This window comes from Dendronephthya gigantea, unplaced genomic scaffold (assembly GCF_004324835.1).
Source record: "Dendronephthya gigantea isolate DGI-Jeju-01 unplaced genomic scaffold, DenGig_1.0 000005F, whole genome shotgun sequence".
In the NCBI taxonomy this organism is placed as follows: Eukaryota; Metazoa; Cnidaria; class Anthozoa; order Malacalcyonacea; family Nephtheidae; genus Dendronephthya; species Dendronephthya gigantea.
The window spans coordinates 1,050,559-1,068,014 of record NW_021163015.1 but is presented as its reverse complement, the minus strand read 5'-3'; the positions used below and the strand labels follow the sequence as shown (position 1 = coordinate 1,068,014).

Sequence of the window (17,456 nt, the reverse complement as noted above, 5' to 3'; positions counted from 1 at the left end):
GTAATACAGGCTGTGGACAGGCTAGGTTTAGCTAAACAGCTTTTGAACAACCGTCCCCAGTTGGTAACTCTCTTTCGTCACCAGATTCGGTGAACATTTATCGATAACTGGCTATTAACTGCTGAAACGATGGGGGGAAATCTGAGTATTACAGCGTGCTGCAAAAAGTTCCGTTTTCCACGAGGACGCTTTCAGTTTCCGACATGCTGTCACTATTTACGTGCGACCTTGAATAAAGCTGAACGCGAACGGGCCTCCACGGTATAAATTTCACGTTTCTTGCACACGACCACTTAAAGCGTGTATCTCATGACTGCGTTTTGTCAATATTACCGAACAAACAACGTAGAGGATTTATGACGCTAGAACGTAGCGTGCCGTGACTTGCGTCTAAGTTTCAAGCTACGGCGATGTTTGTTTTGGGTTGTAAATCATGCCGCGTACAGTTTGAACAATGAACCATTGAGGATTATATGCTGATTTTTAGCGGGAAAGAAGCGACTTTTTTAAGCACCCCACACTGATTTACAAACACGTTTAACCAATGAGAAACATGCCTGGCCACGTTTTCATTGATCTGTCGAGACATGTTCATACGAAGATTAGCATCTGTAAAGAAGACTAGAGAGAATATTGTTGCTGATCATCAACCCGTGACTGTTGATGCACTTTTTTAATGCTTTCAAGAGCAATTTACGAAATATCATACGTATAATATCTTTCTTATACAGGCTTTGAAGTAACATTTTTGTCTTTAAACAAGACGAAGGGTTTTGTAGAAATTGTATTTACTCTACATTGAAATACGGTCGGGAGCGAAATTCTCCTCACGTTGTCATTTGTATATGAGTGAGTACTCAACACGCTTACTTACAAAAGGCAAAGAATTGAACTTTCGTCTCCTAGTAAGTTCTTTAGTGTTAAGTATATCGCGTTGTTTTTAAATTCCTATTAAATGGAGCAACCATTGCAATGCAGACAAGACGTAGAACCCGTGCGAAAGAGGAAAAGAAAGCGCAGACGGCGATGCAAAAGGCACCCCCAAGAAGGGCCACATTCACCGACTTGTCGTGGACAGAAAGCCAGCGCTAGTGCTGTCACAAACGGCCCAGCATTGGTAATTTATTCTTTGTTTCTCTGAATTTTTAACCGATACATGTTAGTTTTTTCGGTTGTTTCTCGGCTGAGCAGTGCGAAAAAGTTGAAATATCGAAATCGTTGCATGCTATCGTTAGAACTGTCCGACATACATGAACCAAATTAACGATTGTATAAAATTACAGTTGTTAGTTTCACAGGAATGATTAACGTGAGAAGTTTGGGAATGTTTAAAGTATATTTACCTATTGTAGTTTAGTCGGTTTTGCTCAAACAATAAGGGGTTTATTTTTTTATTTCCACAGAAGAACCAACGTGATTACATGATATAGCCACTGTAGTATAAATTTTACATTGCTTGACAAAATTGTGAACAGAACTTAATCTTTCTGTATGACATGTTATGCTTGAATTAAAGTGTGGCTGTGGTTCATTATATTTACCTGTGCATGCTTGTGGGTTAGGTGTGGTTTCTAAGTACCCCCAAAATAGTTGAACTTGGTCGAGCTACACCATATACTCAGTTACAGGTTTAACCACAATTACCAAAAAAACCCCCAACTCCTTGAGCTGTGTGATGATTTATGAATCTTGATTAGATGTCAAACAGCGTAGGTTCACTATGTGAACACTCGATAACTAACTTCACCAAATAAATATGATTTATTTTCTATTATTAGGTAAGAATATTACCACAATTAAAACCTGTTCTCGATTTTCTTGAAGTCAAGGGTGACACATTCACAAGAGCTCAGGTAAGACTGCAAACCATGCCTTGAAAAACGTATTTTCATCCTCTAGGATTTACCATAGCTGGCCGGCTTATTCACAAATTTGCCGGCAAAGTCACCTAGTGACGTTTAATTCTGTCACATTTTTGTCATCACAGACATTGTAAGAACATGCTGTATTAGCCGGTTTTTTGTGGTAATTGAAATCCATTGGTAGCGTGAAGCCTAGCAATCTGTTGGGAATCACATTTGCAGTTGTGGTTAAAAACGGCTTTAATTCCATGTCCATGTTGACAGAAATGCTGCTTTCTCTTTTAAAATCCCGCCTGACAGTGCATGCTTCATGCACGTAATGACAAGCCATTAGCTAATACTACATATTGAGCATGTTTTGCTTAGTAAGGACTGGAGGTGAACCTATATACCCTGTAATACTAGTATTCAATAGTTAATACCAACCAAAGTTTTCCAGCAAAATAAATGTTCGGTCCAAGCAAATGCTAGAATTTGCTGTGCGTTGCGATGGAACCTGTGCACAAAAGCGTGTCAAACAGGAAGTAGATTAACATTTCAAGTGTTCAAGCACAAACATGTTCCCTAAAGAATCCTAAAAACATTTTCACTATTCAGCTTCTGTTATGGAAGGACCTTGTATGGTTGAGCTGATCTTCTTTTGTGTACATTGGGAAGCAAACAAAGTTGTTATCTTATCATTATTCATAATTAGACAGCATAATTGTTTTCATTTGAACGGTCAATGTTCATAGATGTGATATTGTAGTAAAGTACCTATTGTCATGTGATGACAATAATGTATGTTTTGCCTATAATGTTACAGATAATGCCCTTACTCGAATATGTCTTCAAATGAGGGAAATCCCCTTACATATTTCATCTCACTAATTAAGAAGCATATTAGATTAATCACTTAGAATTCGCCGCTATTTGACCTTCTTAATCAGGAAATTAGAGCCAGTTTCAGATTTCTGTATGCGGAATTCAGTTTCACAATCGTGCCTGGGCTTGCAGTACTCTGGAACAATCTCTGTCTACAGTTCACAGTTTTGTTTTGTCTACAAAAATTTTTGTTTTCATATCTTAGTTGGCATGCCTGGGCCTGTCTTACTGCATGTCTGTGAAATGTTGAAATATTTTATGTATAATAATTGACTTATACTGGGTGTATCATACCTTTGCTGCATTAACTCATTGCCTGCTAAATATTTTAGTATATTTAGACTATAAGGCATGAATGTAACTGGCATATTAAGGGTTAAACACAAGGGCAGGCACTGCATGATTTTATCTCTTAACTATCAGGTTTTGAGGAGGTAAATTTGTGGCATGAATATCTGAAATATTCTGCATATTATCCTTAATAAATTTTTCAAATTCTTCTTGTAATAAATAAATACGCTTTGCTCTATTAGGATATGTTCAATATACACCATATTCACTATAATATTATACCATTCATATAACCTAGTATTTGTTAGTTCTTAATTTGACTGCATAAAGTGCAAAAATAATCGGGGGAAATTCCTGGTTATAGTTATTTGGAAATAATCGGCAATATTAAAATAATAAAAGTGTTCATAAATTCACATGGCCTTTTATGACATTTTCAAGTGCTCCATACGAAATGTCAATTATTCATCAGTTTGCAATAAATGGGCCATAATCACCTCATTAAAATTGATATTTTAAGCAAAAAGCTCATAAAAATTACTATTTCCATATTAAATGGCTTCAAAAGCATTATATTATAATAATTCTTTCTGCTATAATTGACAAACAACAACTCAGTAACCTTGGCAAGTTCACATTGGATTGGGACTGAATTTGTGATGGACATTTGAAAGCTTTGAACAAGGTTGGGTCAATCTTTTGAGTCAAACCTTAACCTCACAGGTGGCTGTCTCAAGTGATGTTCCGAGTACCTAACCAAAGAACCTTTGCCGAGGCAACCGATAATTAAGCCACTTAAATAACTTAATGCCTCATAACTCAAGATAATTAAATGTTAATCACAATAAGGCCGTACGGAAAGATGAAATTGAATATTTATAAGGTATTTTTCCCAAGCAGTATGCATCGCTAGGTATCAAAATATGTAAAAAACCCATCATAGTATCATCAAGATTGACTTGCTTTAGCTATTTAGGGTCTCATAAATCTTATCACAATTACTGTCTGATTTATATAGGCAATTACATTTTGTGGTCCATTGGTTTTGCACTTTAAAAACATTGTTATAATGAGAGGTTCTACACAAAACATCCATCCCAATTTGATCGATGTTAATGCATTTCACTTTAGATAAAGCCCTAATCCATTTACATCTAAGATAAATGTTTTCAGAGAGACTTTTTATTATATAAATGCCTATTAAATTAAAGCCTAATAAAGGCTTACACAGACATAAAGGATCTTCATACAAATGTTGTCTGATTTTCCTAACATCAATATTCATTACAAATTGAGAAGCAAAACAAATTTTTCCTGTTTGATATCCAACATTGTGGGCATATTCTATATGGCTCAGATCTTGCAGTTATATCTTCCCAGTGTGGTAGTTGCTAGTTTGCAAGACAATTTTCCTTAAATTACTCTAATATGAAATTGTCAAAAACCTTCTCCAGATAATGGGTCACCTCACTGACTATATAAAAAAGAAGTCATTATACGATCCTGTTGACCCAAGAAAGGTGTATTGTGATAATGATCAACTTGGAGATATATTTGGATGCAAAGAATTCTCAACTGCTAATGCATGGTAAGCTTTGTGTGTTTTATTTACGTACTACAACTTTAAAGGTCCGTTCACACGATCAAATTTTTTTGGATCCAATTCTTTGGATTCCGCTCTGTTCTGTCACAAGACACGGGTGTAATTACCTGGGCAAATTAGTACCCCTGTTATGTACGGCACTCGCTACTAGAGTATTTAATTAATACAGTGAACATATAAAAAGTGACATATAAAAATTTTGTCTTTGGGTTGGGGGTGCAACTACCCAGCCGCCCCACCACCACCTGTCTATGGCTCTGCTCGAATGATGTGGAAAATGTAAGCAACAACAGGAATACCCCCTGACAATCTGGCAACCGTCACCCTGAAGTGTGTAAGGCTCTGGGACCGGTTGTGTGAAGGCTGGATAGCGCAATCTAACGGCATCGGATAGTGATTTTTTCAACCTTTGTTCACATGCTTGAAAAGCATTGAAATTATAGATTTAGAACTAAAAGTTATGAAAGAAGATCCCTAATTTAAGAATACTGTACTAAGGTTTAATCTAATTTATACCTAACAACGAGAAGTTAAATAGCGATTGAAAAAACACTATCCGATGGATATTGCTATCAAGCTTACAACAAGGCCCTTAAGGAATATACAATTACTTAATGGTTTTCGTGTTTGGATGGCCTGATCCAAACAAGCGGGAATGTTGCGAGAGTTAAGAAAAGCGCGCGAAACACGAGCCAAAGGCAATTTTAAAACTTTAAATTTCCGTGTTTGGATGGCCTGATCCAAACATGGGCTTCGACCAATCAGAACACGTGTTATATACATGTTATTTTGTAATGTATATGACACTAATACTGTGAATGTGTTCTCCTCCAGTGACCTGCTTTTGCAAAACCTCGAGAACGTTTCCGCGGCAACAAACAGTACGGAGTCCCATTCCTCAAAACGGGCAAGAGGCAACTACCCTTGTCCACCCAGGCCGCTGACATCCGTGTCTACCACTGATACGTGCTCCTGCAGTGAAAGCGACCAGCAGTCGACCGGTGATTTCCCGCTCTCAGCCATATCAGTATTCCGGCCCCCCGGTGTCAAGCGAAATGTTGAAAGTTCCTTTTCAGGTGAGATTCGATTTAACCATGCACTAGTGGGGACTTTGGCAACATCACGGGGGGTGGAGCCAAAGTCTGAAAAAGGGGTCTCTTATGTTTCATATTATATCTTTATCGTTTATTCCAGGAACCGGCAGTACATCGCCTTGTCTGCCAAGTACCTCTTGTGTGGAAACAACAGAGAGCTTGACAATATACATGCAACACTACAAGGCAATTTCCGAGAATGCAACAGACGTTGTAACAGATACTTCGGACGATCTGTTCTTTTTAAATGGTACGTTGCTTTAATAACTGACATTGCATTCCATTTAGTCGTGAGTATCGTGAACATGTCAAGGTGGCTGATGTGATAGAATATGGATGCATTATGCCAGAGACGATTTTTTCAACTCGCTATTGGCTGATCGCCATTCGACAACGTAGCCATTTAGAACAGAACAGAGCATTTGCGATAGTATTCGACTAAGGTTTTTACATTGTTACCTTCACTGATAATTTTTCCTGCAATATTATTTAGAAACGGACGAAGAGCGTGTCGTGAGACAATTTGTGAGCGAAAGCGAAGTTAGTTTGACCGCTGATACTGATGATGAGAATATTGTGAGACGAATTGAAAGCGATGGAGGAAGGTTTGCCGTGGAATATGAACCGATCTCATACAGCGAGGAAGAAAGACTGGTAGCAGTACATGGCTTTGACACAGGTCAGTATTATTCACTTATCTACTGTGAAAATTCTCTATACAAAATAGCAAAAACACAAATCACGGGTTGCAAGCTTGTTGTCCGAATCGAGTAGTGTGTTGCTACCTACAAACTTGGCAACACAGGATTGTAGCAATATTGTTAGATCATGTTTCTACCAAACTTGTTGTAACCGCCTTGTAACAAGTTTGATGATTCAGGAAGTTTGTTACAACTTTTAACCATACTTGGCAAACACGAACAGAACTTTTTGACAGCGTGTTTTGAGACTTGTTACAAGATATTTTTACGCGCGTAGCGTAGAATGGGCGTAACCACATCCCTGCTGTCGTTTCAGAAGGAACAAGCGACTCCATGGATACGGAGGTGGACGAGGGTGAGGATGGGGGTGATGAGCTGGGGAATGGGGATAGTTCGGACTCGGAGATTGAGGAAGATGATAAATGGCAATGTGAATTATGTGAAGAACGAAATCATCCTATGACGAGACGATGTGTCCGTTGTTGGTCTATCAGACAAGATTGGTTTCCTCCTACTTTGAATAGGTACGTTGTGAGGTTACCAGCTAGCTTAAATGGTGAATGCTTCGTCCTGTCTGAATGCCTGGACCTACGTGGTCTTAAAACTCAACCAATCCCAAAGTTTAACTTGACTTTATGAGAAAGGTCTAATTGCTCAGTCGTAACAAATTATACTTTCTCTTAACAGAACATCGTCGGATCCAGGCCGAATTCAAACTGAGACCTCGCAGCCCCAGATAGACCCAGTAACCGGTAAGTTAGTTTTTCACACAATCAAAGGCAAATTCTAGTTAAATGGGGCGTAATAGTTTACAATTTATCATTCCTTAGTATTGTGATTGCTGACAAACCAACGGTCACGGGTTCGATTCCTACCGTGATCAGGCTAGTTTTTCAACTTGCCCGGTTGGTAACTCAGGATAGCACCATCACATGTAGTGTTTATTCATACACCTTATATAATTTATAGTTATATTATATGCACAATCACGACAACAAACTTACTAAATTATCTCTAAGAATAACATAGCTGAATGGTTTTTGAACTTGGAAAAATATATAGTCTTTTCTACACGAATGAAAAATTCGATGAAAATATTCCAAACATACCGCTGTTTTTAGTATCTGACTCGGCATCTACCAGCCAGAGCCGCGTTACTCCTGTTGTACCAGCGGCAAACGATGCTACGGACTCAACTGCATCGGAGACGAAGGATAGTTATGGTCGGTTGAAGTGTATGCTTTGCCGTAAGGCACCACCTGATGGCTGTATCGTTCACGGAAGGACTGGACACCAGGTATGCTGCCTTGTGTGTGCGCAAAAACTTAAAGATGACAATAAACCATGTCCAGTGTGTAGGAAGAAAATCGGCAAGGTGATAAAGAACTTCATGTAGCATCCGCTTTTAATCAAAGGAAGATGTGGAATTTGACCGTTACGTAACCCAATTCACAGCTTGCAACTACACGGTCTCTCTCTATTTGCATCACGCGAAAGTCTAACCACGTCCATAGACACCAAATGCTGCTTGGCTTTTCAGAAATGTTGAGCGCGAAGCCTGGGTTAAATTTTAACCCACTGTTTTGGTGTGTGAATTTTTGCAAAGTCACGTGGTTCGATACTTTCGAGAAGAAAACGTCAGTTGACTCCTGCCTGAAACCTCAATTCGAAATTAGGCCAAATTGGTCCCAATTGTGCGAATTTGTAAATGCAAATACTTCGATGACACAAGATTATTAGAATCACCTTTACGAGAGACCAATCTTCAATCGAAAAGTTTGTGATTCGTGTTCAAAAAGAGAGTTTCTAAAAAGAGTCCCCCCCCCTAACATATGTGAGGATATATAACTCTACTCTATATCATTCGATGACTGACCGGGGGTGACCCTCTAAAGTGGTGGACGTTGTGAATAGCGTTTAAGAAATTTCTTGTTATGGTCCCCACCAACATTCACTTGGGCGGGACGAACATCAAAGTTCTACCAAAGGTAGTAGTGTAGTTGTGTTTGAACTAAGTTTGAACTCTATATGATAATATAAAAGCATATATATTTATTGACTAGGAATTTAAATAGATCATAATATAAAAGAATATACCACCCTGATATGGCCCTCGAACTACGAGAGCTGGAATCTCTCCACATTCACAAAATGCACACGATTGACATCATCCCCCCCCCCCATTGCAGAAGCGCTAATATTTTATTTGGTACGTATTATATTTGTAATGTATTATGGATTTGGCGTTTAATAATTTCTATCAGGAAAATATACAGTGCTCATGTTTATGAGCAAAAAAAGAGATATCACGGTCAAAATACAAGATCCTTTCGGCTTATGCCACCTTTCTGCGATTCGCTGTACTTCATTTTGTTTTTTTATCCGTCTATCAACAAGGATATTTATGGCGGTAGTTACTCGTAAATTCGATAAAATAACGCGAAACAAATGACTGGTAAATCGAAAGAAATTTCGCTCACCCCCCTGCGCAAGCCCGTCCAAAGAATCTGTCCATGTCACAAAAGCGAAGTTAAAAAGGTCCTTGTATTTCGACTGTGAAAGTAATGTGTATGTTTTAAAACATATGTCCAGGACACATTCGTTATAGAATTCATAATATATTTCGCAATTTGAGTTTTCGGCTGCAAAGAAAACAAGAGCCAAACTCGAATTTTGTGTGCATAGTTTTACCATAACTTGTGATAAAACCTGTTTGTTTTCGTAATTTCAATCATGGTTATTTCTCATAAGTACAATGCCTCGTTTACACTACACTTAATATTGACAGAGCACAGATAAAATTGGTACCCTAGCTCAATTTTATCCATCCTCAGGCTACCAGTGTACAAAAGCTGAACACAACTTAGTACCATAATCATTTCAGTCTTGCCGTGCATATAAATCAAGTGTAGTGTAAACGGAGCTCTCTCTATATATACACCTTAAGTCAAGTATACAATACGCATGCGTATTTATGTCTATGCCTCTTAACTAGTTGAAAAGAATATAGAGAGGAAAATAATACATTACGATGCTATGTAACATAGTTGGTTATTTTGTGGATAAGGCCTGATTATTCCAGGCCAGTTAAAATTACCTTATTTTGGTAAGGAACTTAAGTATTATTGTGGTGGTGGCCGGAAACTATTAAATTGGTTAGCCACGAATACTAGAATTTGGGTGTGTGTGTAACTGCGGGGGTGTATTGGAAAGAGGGTCAGGCATGTCCAGGTGGAGGAGGTAGCCCAAAGGGAGGTGACCCCCGCCTGCATAAATCAAGATAGATAAGTTTTCTGAATCTGATTATTGAATGCGATTTTTAATTCGCAACAATATGGCATTATTTGCCCTGCATGTGACATATATTAGGGTTTTTGTTTAAATTTTACCAATACACCCCTGTTTAAATGTATATTTTATCTGTATTATTCAAGGCCCGGTTAGTCCCAGTTACTGGTTCAGCCTGGGGTGAAACATTAACATGGTCGAATCCTAGCATTGTAGCTAAGGTTTCTGCTTTATGTAATTAGACTGTAGTTTGCAAATGCACATCGCACGAATATAGCGAGGGTTAGGTTTATATATTGTATCATTATTGACGTTTCGATTGCATCCCAATCGCATTTTGCTATCGTAAATAGCTTGCTGTAATATGACGTTATATTGTATTGTGTTATGTTGAAATGCTCATTATTTATAAAGGAAAAGTTAACCTATTTTACACTTGTATTTTTCTCTCTGCGGTCTTAGTTTTCGTCTCCTGAAGAATGTGAACGAGCGAATGTTGAATGAGTTATAGAATGCCTTTTTGAACGTTAACATCCGTATCTTTTTCATTCGCCTACAAAATCAAGCAAAAATCGAAGCGAATGTTGCAAGTGTATGCTGGCCTTAAATGAGTTTGGATGTTATAAAAAAAAATATACATTGCCGTCGTATAAGGATATGTATATACCCAGTGTTTTTTTGGTAGGCCGGTTGTGTTGCATTTTCTTCGTGCTCCGCACCTGTTCTTACAACTTGTGTGAATTATAGATGTAAGCTGCAAGCATCTTCGCAACTATGCATAAAATTTCCACAAAAACGCAATTCAATTTGTTTTAATGTTAGTAAATCACTCTTATTTTACACAAAATTTGATCGCACGGCTCTAAAAACGAATTCATAAATTCTATAAAATGCATTGTCCGTGAATTCATGCTATATACGAATGTCATCAATTAAGGCCCTTTAATAGGCGTACAAAAATTTCTGCATAAATCTATCTACATTCTTAAGGACGTTATTTACGAAGCGTTGGATGTTGTTTCAGCTTATCTGCTGGGTAAAGTTGTAAGACTTTCTGTGTCTGTTCCATGAGAGTCTCACTGAATTTCTCTCTAGAGATGGTTATATTTGAAATGCTTTGAAACAGGTTTTCTTCCGAGATATTTTCGGGTAGTTTCGTAAGAAATTGTGCTAATGTAATGAACTCCATTTTCATCATCTCGGATGAATACATTTGAAGAATTCCTGCAAAGGAAATACAGAAACCATGAATTTAACATCTTTTAACTTTGTATTTTTAAGTCAGATCGGTATGCAAGGAAAATCTTAAAGTCTAAAAATCTTAAAGTAAGACATCTTAAACTATATTTAAAAAATTCAAGATAGCAATGGCTGGTTTTAAGGAATATCTTCATATAGTTTTTATAATTTCCCCGGAGGAGGAGGAAGGTCAAGGACTTAAAGTCTGTGGTTAGGCAAAAACTACAAATGCTACAAACATATTTACCTAGCGCAGTCCTAAACAAAAATTCGTCCCCATCTCTGCAAAAAAGATCCCACACTCTGCTTGCTACGTCCAAAGGTAACGACTTACTATACAGCGTGAAAATCCTGCAAAAAAATGGCGTGAATTGGATCATCATGGAATAACGATTAGCCTTAAGACCTCGAATTTTTGTAAGACTTGTAAGGGCCATTCGTTGGAACCCATTCATTCCCAGACCCACAAGATGGTGTCTCGACCAGGGGCGCCGGAAGCAGTTTAAGGCGACGGCGGCAGAGTTTTAGAAAAGGGCACATTCATTTCACCTTAGCAACTACACGAAGGGGAAACTCAAATTTACAAGTACATGCGAACTTGCAAATCCACGGGAGAACGCATTTTCAATCATATTACCGGTTAGTTTTTGTGCGAAAAGTAGGCATCATGATTAAATGGTGAAATTATGATGCTTTTACATGTATGGTAGCAAAGGGCACAGGGCTGTTCCCGCTCGCCACCGTAAGCAAAGGGCAGCGGGGGCAGCTGTCCCCGTGGTTCCGGCGCCCCCAGTTATCGTACATACCAATCAGTAAGGTAAAGATCAGGCGTCAGGCCTTGTTCACTGAAATGGGATTGAAGTTTGGGAAGATGATCTTGTAGATGGACTTCAAACGCAAGAAAATACGCCCGCATCTGATGAAAAAAAGGAAAGACGTTTATGAGGAGCTTCGCCCTGAACAAGTGATTTACACCAAAATAAAGTAGGTCAAATATTTTGTCATTAATACCCGCTTCAGTCTGCATCGACATTTTCATGAGCCAAATCCAATGTAAACGAACTTATACAAAGACTTTAGCTCATTAACCGCATTAGTTTCCGCACATGAAAAGTCGACGTCTGAAAATGGCCTTAGTTAAAGAGTCTTTTTGAAGACCAACGGGTATTTCATACAACGAATATATTAATGATGGATGATAATTCCAAACGCATCCAAAAACCTCTTCTTTGCATTTTTACATTCCTGAAACGTTTTTACATTCCTGAAATCTTGTTTTGGCGAATTCCCAATCTTTAAAAAATACGGTTAAAAGTCTGGGCGGAACAATATTTCGGAAAAAAAACTTCCTACTCTACACTCTGCGCGGTCAAAACTCCCTACTCCATAAACGGAACATGTTCATTACCATTGGTTGATCAACGCTAAAAAACGCCATTTGCATTGGCCTGTTTATTAGATTCGCAAAACATATGAAAGCGTCGATTTCCTCCATGTTGAGCAAGAGAACCGCAGCTAAAAAAGCCATTCCTTGTACCTGCAGATAAAGATGAGTCAGACTATGTCTCCACTCAAGGTAGTAGACGGGGGGGGGATATTTACTCTACCAACTATGTATACTTAATAATGCCTGTGTGCGCCCCCCTGGCAAGGAATACCGTCTATATATAAGTCGTTTTATACTCCTTAAAAGTTTGGTCTTAACTCTTAAGTAGGGTGGAGTGTGGCCTTGAATACAAATGTTTCATAGTATTGCGTAATAATGATATTGCTGTTTGTCTAAGAAGTTATAACATGGCTGTGTGCTGACCATATTCTCCAGTTAATCTATGTTGTATTAATAATATTCGCTTTAATTGGGAGCTTTTTTAAATCAGAAGTGATCATGATAGAAATTCAATACGAGTAAATACAACAAGATCATTGGCAAAGTGCACCGCCTCCTTACTTACATAGCCAATGTCAGGTCTGTAGCACGAGTAGGCTCCGAGTACTTTATATAAGACGTTGTGATAAGGACCACCCTAAAACAAAACAAGTGATAGAATGAGTGGAAATTCCACCACGCGTAATGCAAACTTTGCGAACATTATAGCCAATATAGGGCTGCATTTTTTTCACATTTCGCAACTATACTATGTATATAGTTTCAAAGCTAATTTATACGTGCGCGACTTCATTTTCTATTTTCTTCTTTTGATCGATATGAACGAGTGGATAAGTAACGGATGTGCAAGAAAGGCATTAAACAACATCACAGCATTCATAACTGTGCACTCGTTCACATCTATCAAAGGAAGAAAATCGCAATAAAAATTGCAAAACGAGACTTTATAATCTTTCAATGTTGGCCTTCTTAGGTTGTGATGTTAGTCTTCAATCTGGCCAAGGTAAAATGCAGTCTATAGCTGGAATGTTCCAAATTATAAACCAAGGAGCAATGTCGCAGTGTCTTCGAATAAATTCTCATCAAACACAGCATTTCAATTGCAAAAATAGACTCCTAGACGTTTCGACCCATAACTGAAGGCCCTCGTCAGGAAAGTTATTTTGAAGTTAAAAACTTTACTCCCTAGGAAGGCCATTCGGTCGAAATGTCGACATGTATTTTGGTCTATTATAGGCAGTTCTACTACATCTATTCAGCCACGTTTGATGAGAAGCCTATATTTATACATGCAGCTGAAATCAATTTCTATTACTTTTTGAAAGATTCCAAGCGAAGGAAACGTTCTCGAAACGTCCATGGTGATAAGGTCCACGACAGAATCCGTGACAAAATTTTGCGACTTCGCTGCCAGATCTTCAGACCGCATCTTCGACTTGCTGTTTTCATTATTCAACAGCTTCTGTTCGGCGTGACAACGAAATATTTCGAACAACTCTAATATGGTAAAAATATGATATACACTTTATAAATTTCCCTTCAAAATTGCACGCATATTCACAAAAATGAATGGTTTTCAAATGATCTCTTGTTTCAGCGTTTTTGCACTGGTCGAAAAATCACTCTATCGAACTTTAGAACTGGGGCCGGTTGTATCAAGCCCGTTAAGCTTAAACGGTGGATAAGTCAAATTTAAATAACACGCTTACATCTCTGTTGAATGAGTCAACTTGAATATTATGCACTGAATATGTAGCTGTGAACAGTATCTTTGTATTAAGATTAAAACATTTAGTTCACTTTTTGAATAAAGCGATATAGACTCGCTTTTTAACCACAGTTCAAGCTAAACAGGCTCGATACAACCGGCCCCTAAGCGGCCCCGAATTGATACATCATGCAGTCATCAGGCTGGTCACACTACAGGACGTGATGCCACCGGCCAAAAGGTCACGAGAATTTTTTGTAAGAGTGCGTGCCCCACTTAGCATTTCTATAGTACCCAGAGTATTGTGGGAATAATTCAATCTCTGAATATCGAGATATAAACACACCTTGTGTTATATGTAGATCATTTCCAAAAGCTAGCTTCCACACTCTGCCTCGGACGCTTGGCGGTAAACCCAACCACCACAACTCCTGGACTTTCTTGGCGTTTTTCCTACAATTGAAAGCGTTCGAGTGAAAGAAACAAAAGAGAGATAAAGAACCTTGGATGTTAGTAAAAAGACGCGTGCCCACACAACAGGTCAAACTATATCAAGCAGTTGGCGTGATTTCCATGTGTATTATATATTGAAGTTGTTGCACCGAGATATAAATATACAAATAACAAGGTCAAGGTGAGAATATTGTACCAAGTTACAATACTATTATGTAAACATACATATTATCCCAGTTAGGTAATATTTCTTTATTCCACGTTGCCAAGGCATTCACAACAAGAGTTTCATGATGACTTTGATCTTCTTGTTTCTTTTGTTGTTCTTGAAGGTCGCGAAGTTCTGCGTTGTAAAGAGGGCAATTTGTAAAGCTCTTTCAGCCCACAAAACTCCATGTTCTTCTAGTTTTAATTATTCAGTATTGGAGCCAATATATTTAAAGCTTACCCTTCTTTTTTGCAACCTCAATCATTTGTTGGTAAAGTTGTCTGTGTCGTTTTTCCTCTTTTGGGTCTTTTGCAGGGAGATTTCTGTGAAAATACATTCAGAGAAGAGCATTTTTTGTCTCTAAGAATCAGCAGACCCTAATTTCATGATATTAGACATATTGTGCCAAGTGAACATTTTTTTTTGCCAGAGCAATTAGGATAAAAAACAATTTGACTTGCTAATCCAATGCTCTAATGCTTTTGAGATTGCATAGCCTGCTGTTTGTAGTAGATGATATTTATATCATATTTTTTACGCTTTTCATATGTAATCCTGAAGTTTGCAAACATCTACTTGGTCACTCTTTACAAAACTGAATTGTTTTGCCTATGTACTTTAGGCAAAGTGTAGAGCATACATTATATTGAGGGGGGGTGGAGGATCTGCTTCAAACATATTGAAAGGAGTAGATAATTCTAAAAGGAATACTGCATGTTAGTCCATAAACTGAGGGCACTAAAATATATAAAAAGAAAAGAGTTCGGTACTTGAGAAAGGTGTTAGCTAGACATTAGGTCGTGGTTTAAAAAGTAGCAATATATGGAAAGAACTATATTTGTCTATTTATCGCATGTTGGGTACAAGATAGTGAGTGAAATGCACTTGAATTGTCTGAAGTGGTCAATTAAATATCTTTACACCAAGAGGACTTTACGCACCTTGGTCTGTTTTCGAATATCAGACCAGTTGTTGATAAAACAGGCGCAACACCTCTTGGCCTTGTACTTGATACTCTGGGTAAGGTTGAGCTCCTTTCTATAGTCACTGGGGGTGGGTATGGCCCTGTGTTAAAAAGATTTATGATATGAAATGAACTGAGATGAAAATGTTGAAAGCATTCTCACTTGTCACCAACTTTTGAACTTTTGAATTCATATGAAAAAGCTTTCTTTAGGTGATAAAACTAGCCTGCCTTTTCATTTGTTTAGTCACTGTAATACATGTTCACTTGCTAAACTTAATAAGTAGTCTGTCTAGGAAATTACTCTGTTAGGAATGGCATTGATAGCAGGTATAGTATAATGTGACCAACCTTGACTATCTAATGATGTTTGTGAACCATTGTTGGACATTGCCTTTGGTGCATTTGAACGACTGAATAAATTTCTATAAAATGTAAAACCATTGAGTGTATTTGATAAACAGCTCTTCACAAGTAAAGTTGTCCAGCATTTAGCACCATGTTCAATACCATGTACTAAAACTTTTGGCTACCACTTAGCATGGATGAAGTATTTATATCTTCCATGGTCAGACTATTATACCAAGTTTAGGCCCGGGTGAAGGTGGTATGGTACCAATTTTATCTGTGCCATAATCCATATTAAATATATTGTAATTTAATGGGATCTACTTTTAATGAAAAATACAGAATTAAAATTAACGTTTACTTAAGGGTTTACGCAGGATAAAAAACTAAAAATACGGTGGATTAAGAGCAAATGAATTGACAGGGGCCATTGGCAAACTGTGGTTAATGGGTTGACCAAAAAGACTATTTGTCAGATCTATTAATAAACCCATCCATCAACGATGGCTGACGCAGTCCAATATTTACCAAAATGACTATATGATCATCATTACTACCTTAACTTTCCACGTGTCTTCTTTCCTTCAAAATTTGACCCACTGTCGCCATCCATCCGCCTTAATTTCTCACTTAAAGAATCACCAAAATTAGCAGCATCCACCTCATCGCTGACATCTATACCAGCATTCAAAGGTATATCTTCAAATCCATTTAGATCCTCCTCGTTATGAGGAGTCGAGCAAATGCCGCTGTCGGAACAGCTAGCCACTGAGCTCGTGGTACAATTTTCTGCATCCCCTGCCGCATCGTAAAACAATGGCGGTGGGGATAGCCCATTGGTCATCACCCCTTGGTGATCCACGGCTATATCCTGAGGTTTATGTTCATTCATTACTGAATTATAGCATTTTTCCTGCAGTTGGGCAGATGATGAGTGAGGCTCTATATCAAGGCTATGGTCAGTAGCCCCATCTGGTTCTGTTCTGTCTTGCATAGGCAAGGAATTTGACTCTCTTTCATCCATAGATCTCTTGTAAGATTACTTCAAATCGAATTCACTTAAAAAACAGTATGTATATACGCCAGTATCGGACATCAAAACTACGACTAACGGCACTCACAACAACAAATACGATCAAATACGATAATATAAAACGCGATATAAAATCTCCAATAATTTCGATACAGTTGACAGATGCTATTGTTCCATTATTGTACGTAAAAATATCCTTTAATATTTGAGAGAAACAATTCTTAAATAAACGAGAATTGTCTAATATATCCAGGTGGGTTTTCTTTCTCCTTTCTGTTTTTATTTCATTGCCATTTTTGTACAATATCTTTCATAATTTGTTTCCTTGTTATGCGAACCGTATTGTTTTCATCCATCCAAATTGAAGACGGATGTGCTTCGAAGCCCCGGCACATCGTGCCCGCGCCTCGGAT

General features: G+C 38.0%; 2 protein-coding genes across 2 annotated transcripts; one reads left to right on the top strand and one right to left on the bottom strand.

The window, feature by feature from the left end:
* Window positions 1-435: 435 nt before the first annotated feature.
* LOC114515956 (E3 ubiquitin-protein ligase Mdm2-like) lies at window positions 436-10,155 on the top strand. Its single transcript, XM_028535279.1, has 9 exons — window positions 436-1,117; window positions 1,779-1,853; window positions 4,472-4,605; window positions 5,455-5,696; window positions 5,815-5,964; window positions 6,208-6,393; window positions 6,732-6,939; window positions 7,103-7,167; window positions 7,537-10,155. The coding sequence occupies exons 1-9, from the start codon at window positions 956-958 to the stop codon at window positions 7,809-7,811; spliced, it is 1,497 nt and encodes a 498-aa protein (XP_028391080.1). The 5' UTR covers window positions 436-955; the 3' UTR covers window positions 7,812-10,155.
* A 371-nt stretch (window positions 10,156-10,526) lies between these two features.
* Window positions 10,527-17,425, bottom strand: LOC114515955 (TBC1 domain family member 12-like). Its single transcript, XM_028535278.1, has 12 exons — window positions 16,568-17,425; window positions 16,014-16,087; window positions 15,640-15,763; window positions 14,939-15,021; window positions 14,716-14,833; window positions 14,384-14,490; window positions 13,645-13,826; window positions 12,895-12,966; window positions 12,351-12,479; window positions 11,749-11,858; window positions 11,190-11,293; window positions 10,527-10,927 (listed from the first exon to the last, which is right to left on the bottom strand). The coding sequence occupies exons 1-12, from the start codon at window positions 17,032-17,034 to the stop codon at window positions 10,698-10,700; spliced, it is 1,800 nt and encodes a 599-aa protein (XP_028391079.1). The 5' UTR covers window positions 17,035-17,425; the 3' UTR covers window positions 10,527-10,697.
* Window positions 17,426-17,456: the final 31 nt, after the last annotated feature.

Bases quoted from the DNA above. Each gene is read 5' to 3' on its own strand.
- LOC114515955 (XM_028535278.1), bottom strand. From the start codon at position 17,034: ATGGATGAAAGAGAGTCAAATTCCTTGCCTATGCAAGACAGAACAGAA. The intron at 15,764-16,013 runs GTTGGTCACATT...TTTTTAACACAG, and splicing joins AACATCATTAGATAGTCAAG to GGCCATACCCACCCCCAGTG. The intron at 14,834-14,938 runs GTAAGCTTTAAA...TTTACAACGCAG, and splicing joins TGAGGTTGCAAAAAAGAAGG to AACTTCGCGACCTTCAAGAA.
- LOC114515956 (XM_028535279.1), top strand. From the start codon at position 956: ATGGAGCAACCATTGCAATGCAGACAAGACGTAGAACCCGTGCGAAAG. The intron at 6,394-6,731 runs GTCAGTATTATT...CTGTCGTTTCAG, and splicing joins AGTACATGGCTTTGACACAG to AAGGAACAAGCGACTCCATG. The intron at 7,168-7,536 runs GTAAGTTAGTTT...CGCTGTTTTTAG, and splicing joins CCAGATAGACCCAGTAACCG to TATCTGACTCGGCATCTACC.